The sequence below is a fragment of the Varanus komodoensis genome, unplaced genomic scaffold, assembly GCF_004798865.1.
Source record: "Varanus komodoensis strain SLA01 unplaced genomic scaffold, ASM479886v1 scaffold14_1, whole genome shotgun sequence".
NCBI classification, from domain to species: Eukaryota; Metazoa; Chordata; class Lepidosauria; order Squamata; family Varanidae; genus Varanus; species Varanus komodoensis.
This window is the reverse complement of record NW_025335438.1, coordinates 12177483-12188295: the sequence shown is the minus strand read 5'-3', so window position 1 is coordinate 12188295 and position 10813 is coordinate 12177483. Positions and strand designations below refer to the sequence as shown.

General features: G+C 38.6%; 1 protein-coding gene across 5 annotated transcripts in view; it reads left to right on the top strand.

Annotated features, from left to right (window-relative positions):
• The window catches only part of PREX2 (phosphatidylinositol-3,4,5-trisphosphate dependent Rac exchange factor 2), a 147675-nt gene that overhangs the window by 56105 nt on the left and 80757 nt on the right, over positions 1–10813 (top strand). For all 5 annotated transcript variants that reach the window (XR_006414086.1, XM_044424092.1, XM_044424094.1 and 2 more), the window contains 6 exons: positions 1093–1165; positions 2076–2218; positions 2653–2745; positions 5795–5943; positions 6657–6742; positions 8782–8918. Coding sequence is in view for 4 of the 5 variants with exons in the window: in XM_044424092.1 (XP_044280027.1) it covers positions 1093–1165; positions 2076–2218; positions 2653–2745; positions 5795–5943; positions 6657–6742; positions 8782–8918 (681 nt within the window). In the remaining variant the exon portion in view is untranslated. The remainder of the gene's footprint in view (positions 1–1092; positions 1166–2075; positions 2219–2652; positions 2746–5794; positions 5944–6656; positions 6743–8781; positions 8919–10813) is intronic.

The following is a 10813-nucleotide window of genomic DNA, read 5'->3' as shown; positions in this document are numbered from 1 at the left end:
ACCTATCAGCACTAGACTTCTTTTTGGTTTTGACCTGCTTACGTCATTAGTGACAGAGGTATTCATAGTTCTTTTTTACACTTTCCCAGTAGCTTGTTGAGTGCTTTCTAACCTGGGAGTCTAGTCATCTGGCACTATCTTGTTTCGTTTTCGATTGTTTCACCATAGGGTTTACAAGGTATAAAACACTCAGAAGTGGTTTACCATTGCTGCCTTCTGCACAGTACCAACAAGAGTTAGCTTAAGCATCCCAGCTATTGTCTCTTAAAAATTCTCCACCTCTGAGCCCTTCAACTACTGCTGGGATCCATAGCAGCCAGTCAGGAGGTTCTCCACTTCCCATCACTATTAGAGATATCCATTCTCTTCTGCTCCCTAAGGGGGTGGATGCCACTTAGTCTGTCTCTGCTTTGACCCTGCTAGGATCCCAGCCTAATGAGAAAGTCTGGCCTCCTGGCAGCGTTGTCCTCAGATTGCCTGCCACTCAACCCCCCTCACTATGTTAATGTGTGCATACAAGACAAGGATATAATGCTATTGCTTGCTTGCTAGTTGCAAAGTCATGTCTGACCCATCACGAGCCCATGAACTCCAGGCCTTCCTCTCATCCACCATCCCCCAGAGTCCACTTAAGCTCACCCCGACTGCTTCAGTGACTCCATCTAGTCACCTCATCCTCTGCTGTCCCCTTCTTCTTTTGCCATCAATTGTTCCCAGCATTAGGGTCTTCTTCAGTGAGTCCTTCCTTCTCATTAGGTGGCCAAAGTTTTTGAGTTTCTTCTTCAGTATCTGGCCTTCTAAAGAGCAATTGGGGAAGTAGCTAATACTTCATGGTAGGATATTTGGGCAGAAATACCTGAGATAATAAATATACTAACATGTAAATGCAACCCTTACAATTGTTGATACAAAGTAGATATGGTAAGATATATTACTCTTCCCCAAATAACATGTTAACTTTCTGTCGGTCATGTTCTGGGCCTAAAATACTGGTCCCTGGCAATCTAATTACTCTATACATTGCAAAAGTGATGTTTTCCAGATTCCTGATTCTGCCATTTATGTTTATATTGATATTTACATTGCTTACAGGGGGATTGCAGGACAAGAGAAGAAGCAATGATTTTTGGAATAGCACTATGTGATAATGGATTTATGCACCATGGTAAACAATGCTCATTCAGTGACTACATGTTTTGGAGCCCTGACTCTTGCACTAAATACCATGCATATAGTTCAGTCATACCTGCTGTACTTTAGCAGTGAGAACCCTTATTTCAGAGTTACCTTTGTGTCTCACATGGCTAAAAGGTTATTATCTAAGCCTGGTCGTATCAAGGATGCAGTGTTTCTTGTAACTGCCCTACCACAACCCATCAGGAAATTCTTCTGAGCGAACCAAGTTGAAATACATTGGAGCTATTCAGCAGGTATCATTTCATAGAAGCAAATTTGATGGGCATCATTTGGTAGAAGCAAACACAGGAATGGCTGGAACTGAGGTTGCTAAATATCCAGAAGTGGCTACTATAGGCATCTGTTCACATACTGCCATCCATTTAGCAAGCCTATGCTTGCCATACTGCTCCTTCAGTCACCCCTGCACAGGTTGCTGCCATACAATTCCAACAAATGTGGAGTATTTCTTCCAGTCAGTGGCATCTTGTTACCCTCTGAATTTTCTAGTCTGCCATCTCTGGTGTTGCCTGTAAATGAATTTCTTTGGGAATTATGAACGAAGAGTGTGCGGTGGATTTTTGCTAAATAAAAGAATTAGTATGTGCACTGAGCATAGTAATAAATGCTTTGAAGCCTTTATTTATGAAGGCATCAAAGCAGCTTGGATACAACAAAATGCAAACTTCTATTACATTTACATGAAAAAATACATTTTTTAATCACTGAAATGTATTAGTACCTGACAAGTATATATATCACCAAATCTAAAATTTGACATGGGAAGGGGAGGTATGGATAAACATGGAATTGACATTTGGTTGTTAGACTCAGTCAGAATATGCAATTACTTTGCAGTATCAAAGAGAAATAATTAATATTATTTGTGCATCAAACAGTGTTGGAAAAAAGTGAATTCAAAGATGAACCACTTCTCTTTCGTTTTTTTGCGGATGAAGAAATGGAAGGCTCAAACATGAAGCACATGCATATGAAACATGATTTAAAAGTAATAGAAAATGTAATAGCCAAATCACTACTGGTAAGTGGACTGTACATCTCTCTGTGTATATATTTTGGCATCTTCTGAACTGAAGAAGGTTCCTCCTGCATTACTGCTTATTAGCTTAAATCCCATGGCGGCTGCAGTCTTGTCCTAATCTCTGAAAGTCATTTTGTATGGTATTTTTTAGCAAAAGAGGCAATCTAGTTGCAGAATCTATTGCAGAGACAGACAGAAACATATCACTGTGTGTTGGCTAGAGACAATGACATAGTTCTGCAATACAGTACAGCAATCTTTTCTGCTGGTCATGGTTGCCAGGGCCAATGGTCACAGGAGCAGGATGTTAGGTGGGCATACTTTAAACAAAACATAATGTCTTCATTATTTGATGTTGATAACATGTATTTAATCTGCTTGTTTAAAAGTGCTTGCAATATTTAATTTTGTATAATGTCAACTTCTTTTTTCAGATTAAATCAACTGAAGGAAGCTATGGTTTTGGACTGGAAGACAAAAACAAAGTACCAATAATTAAAATAGTAGAGAAGGGATCAAATGCTGAGGTGATGCAAACTAAGTCACAGTCATGTACTTCATAGATATTTCTGGCTGTATACATACTATTGTATCTTAGAGAACCCTCCTAGACAGGTTTCCCAGTCATTTCATAACTCTGCACAGGAGTACCTGCCTCAGTTATTGAATGCCATAATTACTGACAGGTTTTTTGTAAGTAGTTTTGCTTACAGTTCTTTATTTCAGTGTGATGGAGCCAATGGTGCAACACTACTACTGTTGTTGCACACAGGGAAACCAATTCTTGTGCAACAACAATAGTACTTAATAACACAAGGGGTTTCCTAGGAAACTCGGTGCACTAGTAAGTACTATGGATTTTGTGCAAGCACTGATTTCCACTAGTGAGATAGAAACATAGAAACAGAGCGAGTCAGACGGGGTCTCCCGGGCCATCTAGTCTGACCCCTGGCTCCAGCCAGCTCTGCTCACGACATGCCCACCATGTGCATGTCCAGCCTATCTTTGAACACCCTCACCAATGGGGCCTCAGCCACCTCCCGTGGAAACCCATTAAAATGTTTAAAATGATACTGGAAGCACATGTGCATGATGATGTACTTGTCACATTATAGGGCAATTGCTATGTATTATACAGATTTTGTGAGAATGCAATTATTTAGTATATAGAATATAAGCTTTCAGAATAATCCCTGGTGTATTAAATTGCTTTAGTATATGCCATGTTCTGTTACCATGTTTCTCATGGGAAAACCACTACTGTAGGCAGAACTGCAAACAGCTGTGCATGGTTTACTGATAGTAGGTATATAAAAGAGAGGGGCAGATTCATGAGTTCTTGACCCTAGCTGCTTGAGAATCTGGGGAATGAACTGTTGTTAGGGGTGTGCAAAGTGGTTTGGAAGTGTGTGAATGTGGGTGGGGGTGGGGTGGTGGCTGTAAGAACTGCCTGGAAGTTCTGTAAATCTACCTAAATCCATCCAGTGATGTTTTTGGATTGACAAGATGCAGAAGAGGATATGTTTTTACCAAGTTTGAGAGCATTGTTCTAACATCATAAACACGAGTACAGTGCAATTCTTTGTTTGTCTATTCAAAAGAAAGCCCCAAGGAGTTAATTGAGCCTTACTTCCCAGTGGTAAGTAAATACAGCATTCAGTCTTATGTCCCTGATAATAGGTAAAAGAGTGTGCTTAAAGTTTTATTATTTATTAAAAGCTTTTGTATGCCATCCTATTCTACAAGATCTCAGGATGGCTTACAATATTTAGAAAGACAGTTAAAACAACAATTTCAATAAATAATAAAACAGAACAAAACAATAAATCGCAAAACAAACAGAGCAACTAAACTTAAAAACTTTTAAATTTTAAAATACTGTTTAAATAACAAGTTTTTGGCCTGGTGCTGAAAAGTTGGTTGGTGCCAATTCTCTGGGGAGTACATTCCAGAGTCTGGGAGCCCCAGCAGAGAAGGCCCTATTCTGAGTTGATTACCTTTTTACCTCTCTTAGAGAGGGTTCCCAGAGTAGGGCTTCTCCCATAGATCTTAAGGGGTGTGAGGGCATATAAGGAAGGAGACGTTTCTTCAGGTATCCTGGTCCCAAGCTGTTTAGGGCAATACAGATCAAAACCAGCACCTTGACTGGGCCCGGACTTCAACTGGAAGCCAGTGGAGCTGGTAGAGGACCGGTGTTATGTGAGAGTAATGGCCGGTCCCCATCAGCAGCCTGGCAGCTCTATTCTGTACCAGTTGCAATATTCGGACCGTTTTCAAGGGCAGCCGCATGTAGAGCGCATTGCAGTAATCCAAGCGGGAAGTTACCAGAGCATGTATCACTGTTGCTAGGGAGTGCTCATCCAGGTAAGGACGCAGCTGATGGATCAGTCGAAGTTGTAGGAAAGCACTCCTTGCCACCACTGCCACCTGGAACTCCAGTGACAGCTCGGGGTCAAGGAATACTCCCAAGCTGCAGACCCTGTCCTTTAGAGGGAGTGCAACCCCATCCAGAACTGGGTCAAAATCACCTATCTGGAGACCCACACTGCCCACCAACAGGACTGGATTGAGCTTCAGTTTATTGGCCCTCATCCAGCCCATTACCTTGGTCAGGCACTGGTTCAGTACAGCCACCGCCTCACCTGGAACAGATGTAAATGAGAGGTAGAGCTGGGTGTCATCAGCATACTGATGACTCTGCAGCCCAAACTTCCTGATGACTTCTCCCAGCGGTTTCATGTAGATATTAAATAGCATGGGAGACAAAATAGAGCCCTGCAGAAATCCATGGCAAAGCTGCCATGGTGCAGAGCCATAGTCCCCCAGCACCACCATCTGGAATTGGCCCGCCAGATAGGAGTGGAACCACTGCCACGCAGTGCCTCCTACTCCCAACCCAGCCAGCCTATCCAGAAGGATACCATGGTCGATGGTATTGAAAGGCACTGAGAGGTCCAGGAGAACCAACAGGGACAAAGTTGGATTTGGAAGTTTTCTCTTAGCTTCTCATTAGAAAAAAGAATAATGCAGGAACTAGGGCTTTGGTGATGAGGTTATATTCAGCTAGGTTAAATTTTAGAATAAATTATTTGCCAAATGAGCCTGGATATCAAGGATTGCTGTGATATGGTAGGTCAAGAGACCAAATCACTTGACCTAGGTCAAAAGCCCTAATCACTTGAAGATGCCCTTTGGCTGCGCTGCATTCTGATCTATATCCACAATTTTTTAATTCAGTAAATTTAGTATTTTCAAATGCATTTCTCTCTAATGTGATTTGTGGTATACGGAAAGGCCATTCAAAATAATCTAATATTATGAATTGCTTGCTATCAGCACTTGTTAAGACTTGGATAGAAATAAACATATGTATGTTTCCATGTTTCCATATGTATGTAATCCAGAGTTTATAAAACTTGCACTTTTAGCACAAAAATGGTGTAGATTTCAAAATCATGGGTATAAGGTACATGGGAATTTTTAAAATGTCTCCCTCTGTGTAAGCAAAGGCTATTTTGTACATCATTGGTTATGTTGAACTAATTGCTTGTGCCTGTTTCTTGTTTTCTTACCTAGATGGCAGGCCTGGAAGTTGGGAAAAAGATCTTTGCCATTAATGGTGACTTAGTTTTTCTGAGACCCTTCAGTGAAGTGGATAGCTTTCTGAAAACATGTTTAAGCAGTAGAAAGCCCCTCAGGGTACTTGTGAATACAAAACCCAGGGAGTAAGTTGTTTCTTTGGTTTGAGGAGTTGCAAAGATGTTAATCAAATTACATTACAAAGCCATGCTCATAAATGCATTTAAGCCAGAAGGAAAGGGGAAAAAAAAAAAAAACCTTGTTTGCTAAATTTTGAATCCCTGGAATAGACAGTAAAGGTTACTGGGTGAAAAAACTGACCCACTGGGAGTTTCAATAATTTAAGTTATTGTATTTATCCAGTGCTGTTCCTGAGTTATAATAATTGATTAATTTCTGTGGTATTGAAAGATTGGGCTAATGCATGTACTAAACAATTAGGTAGATATTTGTATGCTTCACCTAGATTCTGTGTTTAGCAATCAAAATGTATCAGGAAAATGTGAATAAACTGATCTTTTGTTAATTGTTAAAGGCATGTTATCTGTCAACAATGAAGAAATATTAAGGTACATTATCACATATGTTTAGACAAAAAATGTCTTTCTGTCTAAACATCCATCAGATTGTGCCCTTAATTAAACATTTAAAGAAAGAATTTTCTGAGCTGTATAACCCCTGTTCCTTGCTTCTCTGCATTAGAATCAATGCTTATTCCACTTCCCTCCTAAAAAGTTAATATTGATTAATAGACTATGTAACCTATCCTTTGGGTCTTCTAGAAAATTTTAAATATAATTTATATAAAATTTGATGAATGAAATAACACATTGGCATTGGATTTTTATCTTGTGCTCAGAACTGTGAAGATCATTGACTCTGTGGATGGTCTTGGATTCCAGATACGGGGCTTTGGTCCTTCTGTTGTCCATGCTGTTGGAAGAGGTAGGATTCATGATTTAAATAGGCCGTAGCTATGAATATTTTTTCAAACATTAAAATATGTATAAAACTGTAGGAAGATTTGTTGACTCACATGCTTGATGAAAGATATTTGCTTTAAATTTGATGGAATGATACTATATTGTATCATGAGTCATGACACATTTTCAAGCAAAGATCATTCTGGGTGGTAACGGGGAGAGCAACTGCTTTCATGTTCTGTTTGTGGGCTTTCCAAAACTATCTGGTTAGCCACTGTGAAAAACAGGAGCATTTGAGTAGATGGACCTTTGGTTTGATACACAGGACTCGTAAGAGCTCCAAATTTCCATTCCAAAATTTCTGTGGTAATGAAACATTGAGCTAATGCATGTGTTGAGCAAGTAGTTAAACATTTTAAAGGTATTTGTATGGATTCTGTGTTTAGCAGTCAAAATGTTAAGGTAAATAAATAGAAAGTTGCTAGTACGTACAACAGCTACTGGGCAGGATAAAAATCTTACAAACAAATAAGCAAATAAACTGTGGTATACTGTGCCTTTGTCAGAACTTATTTTACACTAAGATGCAATTCTTAAGATAATTATTAAGTTCTTCATGGTCTCTGTGCATCACACATATGGGCTCTGCATGTGTGTGGAGCCTGTTGTCAGGAAGATTTAATAGCTAAGACTTTTGGGCAGGACCCCCTCCCTCACCCTAGCATCTGTTATAAAGGCAGGAACTGCTGCCCTTAACCTCAGTTCTTCAACTGTCTTCAGTGCCTTGGGAAGTTTTTGTTTTCCTCTGTGAGCTCTTGGGCATTTTCCCTTCCTCTTTGTGTTGTTTTTCTGTTAGAAAGAAAAAGAGGCCTGCTACTTCTGTAACAACCCATGAATGACCCACCTGAATTTGGGCTTTCACATGTAACACTAATCCATTGTGTTCCACAGTTCACAGTACACAACCCAACAACAAAGTATGCGTTCTCCTTCTGTGCTTGTTCTTCGTTAACCCATAGTTTTGAGTTTGTGTGTAATAGCAACCCACAACTTAACAAACCAGGGTTAATTAGTCATTTCATGTAAACTAAGTCAATATGACTTCTCTAAAACACCTTTTCAATAAAATAACACCATGATGGCATTACAGAATATCATTCTATAGGACCATCACATAGCTGTCCTGTGTATTTGCAAGACCTGCATACCCCAATAAAACAATAATATGGGAGACATACTTGAGTGTGCCAAAGAAATAAAAGGATGGTGTGTGTGGTGGGAAGGTGGGAATTCAACATCTTGCTCTAGGGACACGCAAATGCTATAATTGCATGTGAATTCACTGCTAGTATATGGTCAACAGGGTGTGCATGATTTATTGGCCTATCAAGGAAACTGATTCCAGATGCCTTCTCTTTCCAACAGATTCTCAGCCTCAAACAGTCTAGTTTGCGAAGAAGAATCCTCATTAAAACGCCTTCTACTGTCCACTGTAACACAAAAGGGTCCCATTAGGCTTTTAAGGATCTTATATAATTTCCCCCATTTGTGTTTTGTAGATTGTCACATGTTGCCTGCTCCATCATCTGCTAATATAAAAATATAAAAATTTACGGACATTTCTCTAGCAGATAACTTTTTTTAGGGAAGCATTAAATCAATGAGCATAGTACACAAACATTTCCACACAGCAGAGGCTGAAGAAAAATATCAGATGTGTAAAATGCAGAGTTTTTTTTTAAATGGCATATAAAATACTGGTTCTTTATGCAACTTTTGTAAGAACAGTTTCATAAAATTATGGAAAGTTTAAAAAAATCTGCAAATCCACATCACTGGTTCTCTACCAATTCCACATGACAGTTTTATAGAAATTTGGTTTCAGTGTGATCTCTTGCAGATTTTTTTTTACATCCCTACTCTGCATTAGGGTAATAATGATTGATTTCACAATGTTTCTGAACTGACCAGTAATTACACAAACAAGCATGTTGGGGATGCTTTTTTTTCTTTTCCTTCCCAGCAGGAAACTTCTAATTTGGAGCCTTTTCTGTTTTAAAGGAACTGTGGCAGCAGCTGCTGGTCTCCACCCTGGACAGTGCATAATCAAAGTGAATGGAATTAATGTCAGCAAAGAAACTCATGCAAGTGTTATTGCCCATGTCACAGCCTGCAGGAAATACAGACGCCCAATGCATGTAAAAAATGCCGCTTATTTTATTGTAAATGCTGTTGGGTTTTTTTTTTTTTTTGTATTTTAATTGTTCATGTCTGTCCCTTCTGGGTAATATGTGCAAAAATAAAATTAAGGTAACAGTTCACAGTCAAAAACTGCTACCTGTTTAACCCACACACTGAAACTGACTTCCTCTGAATTCAAAGGAAATCAACTTCCAAAAAGTTCAGCTATAGGGATAACTGAACAGCCTGAATGTTGTGTTTTATTTTTTATTTACTTTCTATTCCACCCAATCACTGAAGCTGTCTAAGTGGCAAACAGCAATAATAAATACAATAAAATACAATACTGAATAAAACATCATGCAATTACATTAAAAATTAAACCCACATTTATAACTGCATTTTACAACCAAATTTTTATAACTACATATTATCCCTTTTCATCACTCAGAAGAAACTAGCAGAGTTTCTGATGTGATAAATGCAGGGTAGAAACTGAACTGAAAGGTGAAAGACATATTCCTATAAGAATATACATAGATTTACCTATTACTTTGATATATATTTCCCTATTACTATCTACTTTCAGTAAACCTTTCTGGAAAGAATTATTTGACACTAGACAGGCAAAACAGAGGACTCCCAACAAAGGGCTTCAAAACAAAATTTCTTACACTTTGGAGTTATTCTGATGGCCTGTAGTGTCTTTTAAGTGCACTACATCAGGAACTTTTCTGACAGAGTAAAGATTTTAAGATTTTAACAGTCAAGTATTGCATCGGTGCACCCTACCAGACACTCTCAACATTAAGACAGGGAGGCTGGTGGCTCGTGTCAGTGAGTTCCTGATGTACCACGGTTTGTATTTTGAATTTTATAAGAACTATCCATGGTACATCATGGTAGTGAACCTATTTTTGGGGGTGCTATTCAGCAACATGGGTAGCTCCTATAACGCTCAGGCTAGGGTGTGCAATGGATCTGGAGCCCAACTGACATAGGCGTTGCCAGTCTTCCTTGCTGGGAGTGTTGAACAGAGATTATTTCTTCTTTCACAAGTATACACAAGCCATCAAAAAGTCAGCAGGATGTTACAATATGAAAGAAAACACCATTTATTCTAATGTATCATGATCATATATATGCCAATTTCACTCTTCTAGGGTAAACAAAAAAAGATTTGGAATTCTTCAGGAATATATTTTCTCATGTTATGGAAAGGGAAATTAGCTTAAAACCCTGTTTAATATTTCATATGGAAGCAATACACATGCATTCTACTTCTTGGTGTTCTTCCTTAACTTTCATTCCATTCCACACATTTCCCTTTGGAAGCTCTGTTTTCAATTCTGTCAGAACACAAGCTATTTTTATAGTTTATCCAGCTGTATTTAAATGGGAGTGATAGACATTTCTTTAGGGAGAGAAGGATTCTGCAACCCAGCATGTTACTGATTTACTTTTTAAGTAAAATATTTTTGAAATTATTTTTTACTGTCAGACCTTACAACAATGATTCTATATAATTAGTAAGAGCAAATTTTAGAGTAGAACAAGTGAGGAAAAGTTACTTTGGCTAGAGCCATCTATTGTTAACTGTAGCAGTGTTGTTGTAACAACTAACAAATAGCCACAGATCTCTACAGCTTTAGCAAGTTCCTCCAAATACGTTTTTTTGAAATTATTTGGGGATAACACACAGTGAAATCATGTGCACCTCTTTTCACTGGAGAAACTGAGGTGTTTGTAAATATTGAAGTCACAATCTATTGCTATTTATGCAAAATTTCTGAAGCTTTGTTCAAACTTTACTTTGTAGATTGGACTAAAACTCTGACTTTGAATTATGATCGTTAGTATTTAACAAGTGGGCCATGCAACAGATGTCTTTCTGCAGTCAGTGCTCTTCTCA